At 40.2% G+C, this 16,650-nt stretch overlaps 1 protein-coding gene across 1 annotated transcript in view; it reads left to right on the top strand.

Annotated features, from left to right (window-relative positions):
* LOC125410398 (uncharacterized) overlaps positions 1–16,650 on the top strand; it is a 44,741-nt gene that overhangs the window by 14,467 nt on the left and 13,624 nt on the right. Inside the window, exons 4-6 of the mRNA XM_087909123.1 lie at positions 1,687–1,793; positions 4,076–4,213; positions 5,450–5,507. Of these exons, the coding sequence (XP_087765249.1) occupies positions 1,687–1,793; positions 4,076–4,213; positions 5,450–5,507 (303 nt within the window). The remainder of the gene's footprint in view (positions 1–1,686; positions 1,794–4,075; positions 4,214–5,449; positions 5,508–16,650) is intronic.

The following is a 16,650-nucleotide window of genomic DNA, read 5'->3' as shown; positions in this document are numbered from 1 at the left end:
TTCTAGGCTCCAGCTGGCTCTGCTCCACTGCTGCTGTGGCTGGTCATCTTCCAATGGTACTGGCATCTCCAAAATGCTGGGGCCCCTTGCTGCAACTGGGCTGTGCTTTCACCAATAGCCTCTCATAGGCTGTCTTTATGGTGTAAGGCTTCAACTTCTTTGCATGGCTCCTTTAGCCTGGGCCTTAGACTGCACTGAGGCTGCACCTGTACCAATGGCCTCTCCTGGCCTCTCACAGTGCCAAGTCTCAGCTGCTCTCCATGACCCCTTCATGCCTTCAAAACCAGTATCATCTGGGTGATTCTTACACAATGCCAAGTCTGGCTACCAACATGTGGTACAACCTTGGCCACCTCTGGAACACAGCTTCCCTGTGCTCTCAGGAAACACTTACCAGAAGAGTTCACTTCAGTGAAGCTAGTCTCAATCACCACTAATTTGTTAGCTCCAGCTGACCAGCATCAATGATCCCTTTACAGCAAAGTTTGCTTTAGTAGTTCGGGTTTCATGTTAATCACAGCTGACTCCTCAGCCTCAGCTAACCAGAACCACAGGATCTTAATTCAAAACAGCAATATTAGTCTCTAATATTGACTCTAAAGTTTCACAGGCTGGGCCTCCATTTTCTCCACTTTTCTCAACATTCTTATCTTCCAAGATCAACAGAACGTCCCACAGAGCTCTTAACACTGAATGGCTCTTCTAGCCCAAAGTTCCAAATTCCTTCCACAAACCTCACGGAAACATGGTTAGGTCTGTCACAGCAATACCCTACTTCTGATACCAATCTGTCTGCATTAGGATTTCTATTGCTGTGACAAAACATCATGACCAAAAGCAGGGTCCTGGAGCAGGAGCTGATGCAGAGGCCATGGAGCAGTGCTGCTGACTGACTTGCTTCTTATGGCTTGCTCAGTCTACCTTCTTTTTATTTTATTTTATTTTTTTATAAAAAGGAAACAAATTGTCTTTTTTACATTTTACATATAAATCCCAGTTCCCATTACCTCCCCTCCTCCCATCCCTTCCACCTTTCCCCCCACCCCCATCTACTCCTCAGAGAGGGTAAGGCATATTGCTTTGAGGAAGGACCAAGGCCCTCCCTGCTATATCTAGGCTGAGCAAGGTATCCATTCAAAGAGAATGGGTTCCAAAAAGCCTGCCCAAGCAGTTGGGAAAAATCCTGGTGGCCCTGCAGTCTGCCCCAACCATACACTGTCACCCACATTCACAGGGTCTAGTTTGGTCCTGCCCTCTCCGACCAGAGTTGGTGAGCTCCCATTAGGTCAGGAAAGCTGTTTCAGTGGGTGTCCCCATCATGGTCTTGACCTCTTTGCTCATATTCCCACTCCTCCCTCTCTTCAAGTGGACTTTGGGAGCTCAGTCCAGTGCTCCGCTGTCAGTCTGTCTTCTTAAAGAATTCAGGACCAGCAGCCCCAGGGGTGGCACCACCCACCATGGGCTGGGCCCTGCCCCGTTGCTTTCTCACTAAATGAGAAAATGCCTTACAGCTGGAGCTCTAGAAGCATTTCCTCAGCTGAGGCTCCTTCCTCTGATGATTCCAGCTTGTGTCAAGATGTCACACAAAACCAGCCCAGACAGTTGCCTTCACAGGGCCTTAGTAGATTTGCAGCTGACTGAGAAATATGTAATTGCGAGAGTTGTAAACTGTTTTTGTTTTCACAGAATGGCTACACACCACTTATACTGGCAGTGCTGGAAAACAAACTTGAGATGGTGGAGCTGTTGTTACGGGCCGCAGCCAATATAAATGCCCTGGATAACTACAAGAGGTACTTTCAAACACCTTTTAAATACTTCCAACATTCTAGAGTGGTTGCAATAATTTAAAACATCAATACTAAATTCATAAGAACTTAGCTTACATTTATAAGAAACACATTAAAACAAATTAACATGTAGGTAGAAATTAAATGTTCAACTTTGTCTCTCTCTCTCTCTCTCACACACAAAACTATATGGCAGGGATCACATTTCCTTCTAATATTGACTGATCTTTGTTACTTCAAGTCAACTTTTTAGTCATATGATTTTATATTAACTAAAATAGTTTCACATTAGTCTTATTTTTAGGAGTGTAAACTGCTAGTTTAAGATTCCAATGAAATTCTTAACAATTTTACAGTATTTCCCACCTCTGTCTCTTGCATACATTTCCTCTAAAATGCTATATTAGTGAGAAATACTTTTGAAAAGTGTTTTATATCTTTGATGGTTCTTTGCTTTAGGTTGCTTTGTTTGAAGAATATCAGTGTTGGATTATCTCCAAATGACTAGATTGTGTCTTATTAGATATTGCTCAATGTCTCCCTGTCCTTGTCTGGTTTATGTTGATGTGTTCAGCTAATCACTAGTCTGACCAAATACATAGAAAAAATCATTTAATGGGGAGGAAAGATTTATTTTGTGTCACAGTTTCACAGGCTCCAATCCACAGTGGGCTAGAGTTACCTTGGAGCCAGAGGCAAGGTAGACTATGACAGGAAGTGGGGACATGAAGCAGGGGAAGGTTTCATCTCCTTGAAGCCAGGACACAGAAAAACAGAAGGTCACCTTGACAAGGCACACCCTTCAAAGGACACTCCCTAGTGACCCAGGTCCTCCCCCAGAACCCGCATCCTAATAGACAAGCTATCAACAATCTCACAAATGAATTAATATACAGATGACGTTAGCACCGATGTGATCTAATTACCTCAGTGGTACAACCTCCTTGGGCCAACTCCTCAACCCTTAAAACTTTAGTAGATGTCTACTCACTGGACTGGCATGTACAGAGGAGCTAACCTAATTTCACCCGAGTAAACTTCCAGTAATGAAAGTAAGTTATAAGAGATGGATAAAGATGACTTAGACTCACAAGACTGGGTTTATTATCTGTGCCTTCCTGATTAATGCATGGCCTCACAAATGTTATTTATCACCAAATATATTTTCTGAGTTAAACATAAGGATAATATTCCTTTTTATCATTTATCTTATTTATATGTATGAATGTTTTGCTTGTATGTATACATGTGCACCATTTGTCTGTCTAGTGCTCATAGAGACAAAAAGAGGGCATCAGATTCCCTGGAACTGGGGTCACAGTTTTGAACCACCATAACTGGGTCTTCTCTACAAGAGCATTAAGTGCTCTTAACTACTGAGCTAGCTCTCTAGCCTGCCAAAATCAGGTTAACGTTCTTGAAGAGTTGTTTTCACTTGTCTGTATAGCATTGATATCAGCACCTAGCACAAGGTAGTCAGCCTCATTAACTAAATCACTGTTACCAAAAATTATCTTTAATTTTAAAGTTCTATTTATTTTTGATGTTTATGAATGTTTTTTTCTGCATAGATTTCTGTGTACCACATACATGTCTGGTACCCAAGGAAGTCGGAAGAGGGTGTCAGATCCTCTGGAGCTGGAGCTATAGTTGGTTGTGAGCCACCATGTGGGTGCTGATAACATAACCTAGGTCCTCTGCAAGAACAAACAAGTGTTTTTAACCTCTGAGTCATTTTTCCAACCTGCTATTATCTTTACTACTAATATTTTATATTAATAACTTTTGAAATAACACCAATAACTTTTCCTTATTTGGCTTGTTGCTGACTATGAATTGTGGTCTATTACGTCAGGCTAAGGAAGTCATGGAGACTTCTTCATTTAACTTTGCCCACTTCAGGTAAATGATCTAGGCATAGCACTAGCCCCTGCATGGCATGGAATTCTACTGAGCAGCACAGCAGTGGGCAGGAGGGCTCTGGGTTCTTCCCGTTAGCATTAGAGGTAACAAAGATCAGTGAATGGCAATACCCAATGGTTTTGTTTGTTCTTAACTGCTAATGACTACTCTAACACACAGGCAAAAGGGGAACTCAGACAGTTGTTTGTATGACTTTAATAAAGTGTGTCAGGAAGCCTGGTGTTGGTGGCACTTACCTGGTCTACCTAATAAGTACCAGGACAACCAGGGCTATGTAGAGAGTCCCAGTCTCAAAATAAATAAATAAATAATTAAACAGACAAACAAAGTGTGTCAGGGTAACATTCCATTTGTTCTTTTAGGTCTGCCCTCATCCATGCTGTGAGAGCTCAGTCTAAAGACATGATCAGCCTTCTTCTCCAGCAGGGTGCTGATATGTCTTTGGTGGATGTCTATGGAGCAACCGCACAAAGTTACACTGTTTATGAAACCTTTCAAGTGTAAGTGGTTATATTACAATACTGGTTAGCTTCAAATGTATATTTTTAGTAGTTATAACCACTCCATCCTTATATATCCAATGAGATTTCACAGTCCAGTCTGGGAAATTTTGGCTTGGCCGGGAGTTAGTTGACTTCATGGACCAGAAGCCAAGCAAACACTGGACTAGGTTGGAGGAGTGACAGGTACAGAGTTCTCTATCTTAGGACCTTTACTTTAGCAGGACTGGTGATTGAGCTGAGATTCGCACCTGCTAGGTATGGTCTCCCCTGCGATAGACTCCCAGGGCATCTCAGGAGGGTTAAGTCCTTTACTTAGGATCAGAGCACCACTCTTCCATCCCAATTGCGAGACTCACACAAGGTGTATAGATAGTCTTCTGGCTTTAGGTGGTCTTATTGGTTGTTTGGGTTTTTTAATGTCAAAGTTAGCAGAAAATGTGGTTGTCTTCTCCTGAGTTCTCTCCCTCAATATTTTTTAAAAATTATTTTTATATGTACAGGTGTTTTGCCTGCATGTATGTCTATGAATCTCTTGCATGACTGATGCCCACAGAGGCCAGAAGAGGGTGGAACTGGAGTTACACACAGCTGTGGGCTGCCGGGTGACTGTTAGGATGAAAGCTGGGTCCTCTGCAAGAGCAGCATTCTTAATCACTGGGTCATCTCTCCAGTTTTTTAGTTTTTAATGTTTGACTCTTTCATTCCAGCCCAATAACAATGGACAGCTTTTCCTTTGACTTTTCTACCTTTAGACTTCTGATTAACGTTTTCAAGGGTTTTCTCAGCTGGGGAAATCCAGGCAACAAAAGCTACAAGAACCAGTCCTTGAACCCTCAGCTCATCTTTAAAGAGAGGACATTGTGCAAATTATCCTGTTGCTCTTGACCATGGAATCCAGAGGGAGTGTTCCTTGAGAACATTCTGGACTGAAAGAAGTAGAAGCAGAAAGATGAATCTGTTTCAGAAGTTGACATAGAAACAAGTAAAAACTGTCATATTGTGGTGGAGCACACTTTCAATCTCCCACTCAGGGGGCAGAGGCAGGCAGATCTCAGAGTTGGAGGCCAACCTGGTCTACAGAGTGAGTTCCCAGACAGCCAGGGCTGTTACACAGAGGAACCCTGTCTCAAATAAACTTAACCAAACCAAAATAAAACAAAACTAGATGGCTTAGTTTTCTTAGGACTTAAAGAAAATTGAAGCTTGCCTCTCACTGCAGTCTCTGCTCTGCAGGCTCTCCAAAGGCCCCAGCTCTACAACAGGAGAGGACAGATATAATTCTGATGCCAAGGTAAAAAGCTAATTTGTGATGCTGACTTTTTGATTTGGGGCTCTGGGGATTTGGCTCAGTGGTGGGGTGCTTGCCTGGCTAGTATAAGGGCTTAGTCCTCAGTTCTGAGTGGGGGACATGTGCTGTAAATTCTCTCTCTCTCTCTCTCTCTCTCTCTCTCTCTCTCTCTCTCTCTGTACTCTAATAGCAAAGTTGATTTAGGAAGAGGCTTTAACATATATTTTTATGCACAAACATTAAGTCAAAAGGGGTCGGTTAGGAAATGGAATGATAGTCTGAAAATGTGTGTAGGCTTTCTCAATGAAGAGTCAGACTTGTTTAACAAATAGCCCTATATACAATCTTGGAGGCTTCTTTGGTGACATTTTTCAGGGGTTTGGTGTTCTGTCTGGTTTCTGTCGATTTGATACAAACCTAGACATATCTGGGAAGAGAGAATTTTAATTGAGAAAATAAGATCGCTCTACAGGCAAATCTGCAGGGCATTTTCTTGATTGATGATTTGTGTGGGAGAGCCCAGCCCATTGTGGGTGGCTCTACCTCTGAGCAAGAGCTCCTGAGGTGTGTAAGAAAATGGAGGGAGCAACAGAGATTGACAAGCTAGGAAGCCACACTCCTTCCTGGTCTCCACTTCGTTCCTAACTCCAGGTCTCTGTGTTTCTGCCCTGGCTTCCCTGCAAGCTGTAAGATGAAATAAACTTTCCTCTCCAAGTTAGTTTTGATCTTGGTGTTTTATTTCATCAGAAAAAATCTCATCTAAGTCAGTTGGTATTGCTGCAGGAGCTCCTTCCGCTCCTTCAGCCAATAGCTGCTTAGATACTAGCCCACTGGGGTGTGGTCTCTCTCTCTTTAAAAAAGCAGTGGCTGTCCTCCATTCTCTCTCTGGCTTCCAGCTCCGCTTCCGGCTCCTAGACTCCTTTTCCTGATCGTGCAGAGGGGCTGTTGTTTGGGACGGTAATCTGTAAGTTTTTTCCCCTTTGAATAAATAACCATTCTATTAATCATAATTCCAAACTGGTGTGGGATTGTTTGTGACTTATGCCTTCATCTGGCGCCCAACATTTGGTTATAGAACGCCCCCCTTCCCCCCACTCAGCTGCCTGCTGCCAGCTTGGCTAGGCACAAGTCCTCCCTCAGCTATGGCCTGTGCCCTGTGTGTGGAGCCAGCAGTTCAATATAAACTATCAAATCTCCCTTGCAAGTGTGGCACTTGAGTGGCGTGAATCAGAACACAAGCGGTTGCCAAAAGCTGCAACTCCTCTGGGTGACTTGGTCATGTGGAGGCATATGCGGCTTCCGGGTTGCTCTTCTCTACCCCTGGATTCTGGGTTTCTGGTTCCGTGTATGGAATTGATTTAATTACATTTTCTTTGTTGAGCAACTTATATTTCCTAGTTTTTAACAAATACTAAGGTGGACACTGAAACAGGACCCCGTTTTCATCACCTTTGCAGTGGTTCTAGTCGTGACTTGGCAACAGCGCCGCCTACTAGATAAGAGATAATATGGCAGTTTTTGTTTCCAACTCCAATCTTACTGTTTTTTTTTATTAATATAATGGATTATGTCATGCAAGGTTTATATGACTATGGGGATACATTAATTTACTTGTTACGAGGTTTCAGTTTTCTTTTCAATATTCTATCATTAAGGAAGATACGATTTTTATGGACTAATAATGAACAACTAGTTGAAAGGATTAAAATTATTGAAAATCAGGGGTTATCTGAACAAGTGGATACTATGATAGACAAAATTGACTCCATATCCAAGGGTACTAGGAAGCTACCTGAAAGGGTTCAGGCTGTTGAATTTGACATTCAGATGTTATCACAAAGTTTGGATAAGGTAACAGATAGAATGTACCTTCAGAATGGGAACAAAAATACTGATACCTTAGTGAAATCCCTAGAAACACATGTAGGACAGGAGATTCAGGATTTAAGAGAGACAATGATAAAAAGATTTGAAATGATTGAAGAAATTATTGGAGCTGGTGAACAGAGTAAGAAGGCATAAGGACAGGATACAATGCCACCACCAGCTGTTAGAACTGGCTTACCCAGGGTTCTAACGACATACCCTGTAATTTATTCTGAAAAAGCGTCAACTTCTAAAGGCTCAAAGTGAGTTAAAGAAGCTAGATGGACGCCAATAGCAATGAATGATTTAAAATAAATTAAGCAAGCTGTCGTTAATTATGGCTTGCACTCTGCATTTGTTAAGGAAATGATAAGGACTTGGGCTTCTAATGTCAGAGCTACCCCCCATGATTTCTCTCAGCTAGTGTCTGCAGTTTTAGATGATGGACCTTCCTTGATGTTTGGAATTTATTTCAGAGAAGAATCCAAACATATGGAACAGCAAGGAAGAGCAAAAGGTGTGGAGGTTTCCCAAGATCAAATTCTTGGTGTAGGAGCATATGCTGATCCACAAGTCCAAGCTCTTTATGATGAAGAAGTACTGTCATTATATCACAAAGCAGCCTTGAATGCTTTGAATAGAATACAAGATCCAGCTAAAAGGGTCGAAGCATATACCAGGGTTAGGCAGGGACAGAGAGAACCCTTTACTGACTTTGTGCAAAGATTAATTAAGGCTCTGGACATAGGGGTAACAGACCCAGAAGCTAGATGAATACTTCTTGAATCTCTAGCTTTTGAAAATACAAACACAGAATGCAAAAAGATAATTGGGCCTTTAAGGTCTAGAGCAGCACCTATGGAAGAATGGCTACAGCATACAATGAATGTTGAGACGTTTAGCTATAATGATGAATCCTGGGTAGGAGAAGTGATTTCCAAAGCTATGAGGAGACATAAAACTATCAGGTGTTTTAATTGTGGTAAATTAGGACATCTGAAAAGGGATTGCAGGCAAAGAAATTCTAGGAATAATATCTCCTCTGGGAATGACAAAAGCAGGAGACCTCAGTCTTCAGGTATATGTAGGAGATGTGGTAAAGGCCGACATTGGTCCAACGAATGCAGGTCAAAAACAGACAGTCAAGGCAACCCAATACCATTGGGAAACTCCTTGAGGGGCCTCTTGCAGAACCCCAAGCCAAAAGTGGTCCAGTCATTCCCAGTTACAGTGGAAAATGTGTCTCACCAAGAAAATTGAAAACTCCAATGTCTGCCGTAAAAAGTGATACTGGTCTAAATGATGAATTACATGTGGAGAATGAGTCAAAAAATTCAGTAAGACAGAGTAAACATATATTTTGGCAGACTTCTATTAACAATCAAAGGCCAAAGCTAAGAGTCTGTATAAATGGCATTTTTATTGAAGGCTTATTAGACACAGGTGCGGATGTAAGTATCATTACTCCAGAATCTTGGCATCTGAATTGGCCTCTTCAAGAGGTAGATATTTTCAGTTTCTGGGAATTGGAACCCTATCTCGTGTAAAACAAAGCATGAGGTGGGTTGAATGCATAGGACCTGAAGGGCAAATAGGAAGACTAAGGCCATATATAGCCAATACTGCAATAAATTTATGGGGCCGTGACCTGCTACAGCAATGGAATACCCAGATTAACATTCCTGTACTTCCAGGAACTCACAATTCTGGGAAGTATATAATGATGTATTATTGAAAAAGGTCACCAGCCATTCAGGCTGTACAAGAACATACAGCAAATAGCAAACCTTTAGAGGTACCAACAGCCCTACCTTTAAAATGGCTAACTGAGAAGCCAATATGAATCAAGCAATGGCCTCTAGTTGAAGATAAATTACAGGCTTTGGAACAGCTGGTACAAGAGCAACTAGATGCTAACCATATTGAAGAATCAACCAGCCCTTGGAATTCTCCTGTGTTTGTTGTAAAAAAGAAATCTGGTAAATGGAGAATGGTGACAGATCTAAGAGCTGTCAACAAGGTAATTCAACCTATGGGTCCGCTACAATCTGGAATTCCTTTGCCTTCTCTTTTACCAAGAGGATGGCCTCTTATAGTTATTGATTTGAAAGATTGTTTTTTCACTATGCCTTTACAAGAAAAGGATAGAGAAAAATTTGGGTTCACAGTGCCCACTTATAATAATTCTCAGCCTACTAGGAGATATCAATGGACTGTCCTCTCACAGGGGATGCTCAATAGTCCCACACTGTGCCAATATTTTGTTAATAAGGCATTGGAAATAATACATAAGCAATTTCCCAAGTTCATAATTTATCATTACATGGATGACATTTTATTATCTGATTCAAATAAAAATACTTTGGAAAGTATGTTTGAAAAAGTAAAGAAAGTCTTGCCTAGGTGGGGATTACAAATTGCCCCTGAAAAGATTCAACGAGGAGATTCTATTAATTACCTAGGTTACAGAATAGGGTTAGAGAAAATTCGAACGCAAGAGGCACAAATTAGGAGAGACCGGTTACGGACTCTTAATGACTTCCAAAGATTGTTAGGAGACATTTCCAGTCTACGACCAGCTGTTGGGACAACACCTGATCTAATAGATCATTTAAACAAAACCTTAGATGGTGATAAAGATTTGAATAGTCCCAGAAAATTGACAGCTGAAACAGAAAAAGAACTGACAATGATTGAAGAAAAATTACAGGAGGCACATGTGGATAGGGTGAACCTGAATCTTAGTTCAATCCTAGTCATACTGCCTTCCAGAATTTCTCCTACAGGGATTTTAATGCAGAGGGAAGATATTATTTTAGAGTGGATATTTATACCTCATAAACCAACTAAAAAATTAAAAACTTATGTGGAAAAAGTCTCTGAATTATTTATAAGAGGTAAACTGAGACTTCATCAACTAGCAGGTGTAGACCCAGCAGGAATTATAGTGCCTTTTACTACTGAGGAAATAAGAAAGTTATGGGAAGATAATGAACCATAGCAAAGAGCTTGTGCTAATTTTTTTTTTTTTGGAGAAATTAACAGCAACTATCCCACAAGTGATAGACTTAACCTCATAAAGAGAACTTCTTGGATTCTTCCTAGAATTGTACGTGATGCTCCAATAACTGGAGTCTGGACATTTTATACCGATGCAAATAAATCAGGGAAAGCAGGTTATAAATTGGAAGAATTGAGTAAGGTGGAACAAAGTCCTTATAATTCTGTCCAGAAGGCAGAATTATATGTCATTCTTATGGTGCTAAGGGATTTTAAAGAACCTCTTAATATAGTTACATATTTACAATATGCAGAAAGAGTTATCTTGCATATTGAAACCGCTGAATTCATACCAGATGACACAGAGTTGACTTAATTGTTTATCCAGATACAGGACATAATTAGGAATAGGCTTTGTCCAATGTACATAACACACATCCGGTCCCTTACTGGTCTGCCTGGTCCTCTAGCACAAGGTAACGCTGAAATTGACCAATTATTGATTGGAAACATGTTGCAGGCCTCAGAATTTCATAAAAAACATCACGTCAATAGTAAAGGCTTAAAGAAAGAGTTTTCCATTACATGGCAACAAGCTAAGGACATTATAAAGAGATGTCCTACTTGTTCTTTCTATAATCAAACACCGTTGTCTGCAGTTTTTTGCACTGTTGTGCAAAACGTTGTCTGCACTGTTTGAGTAACCCAAAGGGTACTCAAAGGAATGAAATCTGGCAGATGGATGTGTTCCACTTTATGGAATTTGGTAAATTAAAATATGTACACCACACCATAGACACGTATTCAGGTTTTCAATGGGCAGCTGCCCTGAGCTCAGAAAAGGCTGATTCGGTAATCACACAGTTATTGGAAGCTATGGCCATCATGGGTATACCTGCACAAATAAAGACAGACAATGGTCCAGCATATGTATCTAAGAAAATGAAACGCTTTTTTGCTTATTATAATATAAAACACATTGCAGGTATACCAAATAATCCTACAGGTCAGGCATTTATAGAAAGATCAAATCGTACTATAAAGGATATGCTGAACAAACAGAAAGGGACAAAAGATACCCCCAGAAATAGATTGCATAATGCTTTATTAACCTTGAATTTTCTTAATGTTGATGAGAAAGGAACAACAGCAGCAGAGAGGCATTGTATATTGGAAAAAACTTCTGAACTAAACCAACCTGTTTATTTCAAAGATGTGCTAACCTGTCAATGGAAGCCAGGGGATGTACTACGTTGGGGAAGGGGTTTTGCTCTTGTTTCCACAGGAGAAGAAAAATTGTGGATACCATCAAAATTAATAAAGATTCGATTTGAAGAGGAGAAACCTCTTGGAAAGGATAAATGACAGCTCATCCACAATGATAATAATCATACAGGTGGTAAGAAAAACATATAGAATGGGGGCATGGTTCTGTTCTTATCTCCACAGGAAAACACTCATCTTTGAAAACTTCAAGGGGACCCTGGATATTTGAATACTGACAAATGGAAAAATAACTGCCCAATAGGGACTATCAAGAAAACTAAATAGGTTCTGTAAGTAAAATGTATTAAATCGTATTTCTAAATTTATAGAGCTGGTTTTGGAGTTGGACTCTGGTTCAGTCCCTCTCTAATTCCAAGCCTGTTGTTAAAAGAAAAACCCAGAGTTTCTGGAGTTTCTGCCTCATGTCAAGAGCCATGATATGGGACAGAAAGAAATATGAGTTTAGAAAACATCTTTGCTTTTCTTCATGTCTATCATACTTTTCATTAAATATATCTGTCACACCTTTCATTGAATATATGTATGTCTGTATATGTCTATATGATTAATGTTTAAGTTTTCCAAAATGAACAATGAGTTTTTCTTAGAGTGACATTTGAGGTTTCCAGGGAGAAGATGGGGCCCCATAACAACAGCTCCACCTGGTTGATATGATGTCATGATACTGATAGCACTACTACAAGACCTGCTTTGGGTACCAGCTGCACAAGATGGTTCCAACATGCTTAGCTGAAATGGTGCACATCTTGTACAACCTTCTGGCCAGACCTCCACAAAATACTCAGAGACTATTTACAACTTTAAAAGACATTGATCTTGAAATTTAACCATCATTTTACTTTCACAGGATCCCTCAAAAAGAACATCGCCCCCATGACAGCTGGGAGTAATTCTAGAGAATGACGTCCCCTCTCCCAGTAAAGTTAGTCCTTGGGTTTAGGGACATCATTTAGGGGTTGGTTATAATTAGTATACGGTTGAGGGTTAGGGGAGGAATTTTATAAGCACAGCAATTTAAAAAAAAAAGAGGGATAATTGGATGATGGGATAATAGATTTGTACTTGTGAGTTATTGTTTTTAGACAAATATATTGGTATCGATTCTTATATATTGATACAAAGTTAAATTATGTTGACTATTGTATGCATGCATGCTTCTACCTATTTAAAACATTTTTATGCATTGATATATATATTGCATCGATATATGTATATTTACTATATTGCATTGTACACTTCTACCTCAGATTAAGATACTTATATATTGTTTATGTATTGATATATATTTACCATATTGCAATGTATACTTGTACATTGTTTATATTTGCAGGTCATATTGTCCTCATTTATTGCAAGTTGTTCATTGTCTTAGTCTTTAAGTTAAATAGGTATTGAGAATTATATAGATCAATAGTCATCTAAGTTTGTCATTTATAATTAGACTAATCAGGTTCTTTAGATACATAGAGATTATATTCAGTATAGATAATCTTCAACCTCTTCAAAGAGCTGTAGAAAATGGCCTTTAATCTAACTCAGAGTTCTGTGGTAGGGAGACACAATCACTCCTGGCAACACCGATCTATTCCCGAGAGAATGTTGAGCACCAAAGACACTCCACGTGGAGCCTTTCTTCTTGGCAGAACTGGCCTTTGGGTAAAGAAATGCCCGTACCTCAACTACTGACAGAGTTACAGAGTATCCATAAATGGATAAAACAAGACTGTCATATCCTGCCAAGACAGGGTCAGATAGTTTTGAAAAGTTTCTTGCCTTAGAAAATGGTATGTCAGTTACGTTAGGCCTTAGCCTAAGTTGGTTGCTTCAATGCTGTGAACGTGACTTTGGGTGTTTGCCCAGGTAGCCAGTTGTCTCTGTGATTTGTTGCATGTTCTGGAAGTTGTTTGATTGCACTTCCTAATTACTCAGGTAACATTATTTCCCTTCTCAGATCTTAGATGGGGTTGAAGATTATATAAATATAGTTACTTTCCTCTCATGACTTGGCCAAGTTATTTATTATACAAGACTTAAGCTAGTTAGAATAGGATATTTGTATTTATTGTATATAATTTCATAGGTTTGTACTTATTGTATATAATTTCGTAGTAGGCTTAGAACTCTCTTACTTAAAAGGGGGAGATGCTGCGGGAGCTCCTTCCTCTCCTTCAGCCAATAGCCGCTTAGATACCAGCCCACTGGGGCGTGGTCTCTCTCTCTCTTTTAAAAAAGCAGTGCTGTCCTCTATTCTCTCTGGCTTCCAGCTCTGCTTTCGGCTCCTAGACTCCTTTTCCTGATCGTGCAGAGGGGCTGTTGTTTGGGACGGTAATCTGTAAGTTTTTTCCCCTTTGAATAAATAACCATTCTATTAATCATAATTCCAAACCGATGTGGGATTGTTTGTGACTTACGCCTTCAGTTGGTATGGAATACTTTCCCCATCTTTTGTAAATGAGATCTTATGTGAATCTTAAGTGAATAGCTCCTGGCTGTGAACTGGGCAGATTGGAGGCTGATCTGAAAACACTCTAAGTCACAAGGTCAAAGGAATGCCTGTTGTACAGGTCACAGGGAGTTGAGAAATACACTTTGACTATAAGTGAAGTTCATGAAACTGTGAGATTCTCAGAGCTGCAGGATAACAGCTGGGACACGGAAGGGTAAACTGGAAGCTCACATTTGTTTGGGTCTAAGCTTGGTTCATTGTTATGTGAACAGTATTATTTGAAGTGTCTGTACAAAACCCTGTCTCTCCAAAAACAATCCTCACACTGATTTGATTGTTTTGGGAGGCCTGGGTCACCTGACTGCCATTCCGTGAGAGTCCATACCAGGGCTTCCTTTCCCTTTGCTTACTTCATTAATTTCCCTGTCTTTGTATCCTGCCTCAATTTCCCCTTTAGTACCTTTTTATCTGAGGCTTTTCTCCCTTGATTGTAAGAAACTGTATATGTGCCAGGTGGTGGTGGCCTTTAATCCCAGCGCTTGGAAGGCAGAGGCAGGCAGATCTCTGTGAGTTTGAGGCCAGCCTGGTCTACAAGAGCTAGTTCCAGAACAGATTCCAAAGCTACAGAGAAACCTTGTCTCGAAAAACCAAACCAAACAAAGAAAAGAACTGCATATGAAGCTTCTTTGTTGCTGAGCAGGGATGCAGGCTCTGACTACCCAGGGACTCAAAAATCTTGATCGTGTTAATGGAATAGAGCCCCATGAAGGTTGTGAATCTGGAGGGAGGCTGTTCTTATTCAGGATGTCAAAGTATGCTGTGCCTGGGCCTAAGATCAGTTTGGATGTGTAAATCAAAGAGGACCGAGAACGTATTGCCCAAGTTGTTAGGAATGTGTGCAGAGCCTTCTAATAATGGCACAAGCTGTCTTAAGTACTTCTCTTAATATTTCAAGGGCTTTCTGGATTGAGACCCTTGATTTGTGAAAATAAATATTGATGCTTATATCTTAACAGTATGGCTAAGCCAACAAAAATTTCAAGAAGTAATCTAGCATCAGAACAAATTAAAAGAAAACTACGGTGAAGTTGTAATCATTGCATCTGATTATACCCACCGTGAACAGTTTAACCTCTGTGAGGTCATAACTGTGGATAGAGGTATAGCCAGACTTGACTTTGCACTTGAGATCCTTTCTTGTTTCGACTTTGTATCCTTATCATGTTTTGCTGGTAACTGGCATTGGCCTTAGGTGGTTCTTGAGGCTCTGGAGACTCAGAGGGGACAGACTTCGTTCTAGAATAAGGCTACACTAACTTGATTTCTTCCAGTCTGGGGAGAGCAGGCTACGGTGTACCCTTAAGGTGTCAGCAGATACGATATTCTTGGCATGGATGCTTCTGAGTAAAATCTAATTGTGCTCTCCGCAGTGGCTGAAGCAAGTGTGGGTGCTATAGTAGAGACTGAGTGGCAGGCTTGTGAGGTTTGTGGGGGGCTGCAGATTTTAGTCCTCCCCAAGTTATTAGTGAGAGGAATTGTTAAAGTTCTCAGGTAACATGAATCATGAATGCCTCCTTTGGTCTCCCTAAGGCAGCGGGATCTTGTGTTCTCTTGATTCCCCTTGCCATTTTCAGATAGCCTGCATTCTTGGGTGGCCCATTCCCTCGCTGCTTCTGGATTAGAATGATTATAACTAATTCTTGCAGAGATATCAGAGCCATTTCTTTATCTTCATCAATGTGTTTGTCAATATCCCATAATTTAGGAGAGATTCCAGACGTATTAACTTATCCTTAGGCCATGTCTAGTGCAATTCCCAAGCTGGCGCTAACAGTAACAATGCCTTTAGCTTCAGGGATTGCCATCAACACATTTCTACACAAGTAGAAATAAGGAATCCTGGATTCAGAAATGAGGAGCTTCACCAGAGAAACATGAATGGCTTTAGACTTTAAAAAAAATTCCTTAAGTTGATCATCCTTTTTAATGTTAAAGCATGTAATTTTGGATGATTTGTTTGGAGGTACTACATCATAAATAATACATAACAAAGCAAGAAAACGTTGTAAATAGGAAAGAAGGCTAAAGAGCATCTTAGTGTCCTTCAACTCCGACCTTAGGCTGGGAATCTAGGTATTTCTTAAACTTTAGAAATGGTGCCTTCCATTCATCCAGTACATCTTTGCACACTGTACATTATTGTCCAGAAATTCTGATTGCCATTTTTTTGTCCAAGTGGAGTGAGGAGGTACTGCCTTTTTTTTCTAATTTGTGTTTCATTAGAAATGTCATAGTTTTCAGGTAGTTATAGATAACTTTCACTGGCTTGCAGAATTACTTCTTTTTAGCAATAAAATGGATGTTTTTATTATGTGGTGATTACAAAAAGGTTAATGTATAAGAAAAGAACTATTAGCAGTATAGTAACAAAGGTAAGATGTTACTAAAAGGCAAATGTCTAGACTTTCATAAGAAGAAATTCATGTAAATTTAAACCATGTAGACACATTACAACATTAACAAACAAACAGGTAAATTTCCCCAGTG

Source organism: Myodes glareolus, chromosome 8 (assembly GCF_982192425.1).
Source record: "Myodes glareolus chromosome 8, mMyoGla1.1, whole genome shotgun sequence".
Lineage (NCBI taxonomy): Eukaryota > Metazoa > Chordata > Mammalia > Rodentia > Cricetidae > Myodes > Myodes glareolus.
This window is presented reverse-complemented; position numbering and strand designations above follow the sequence as displayed.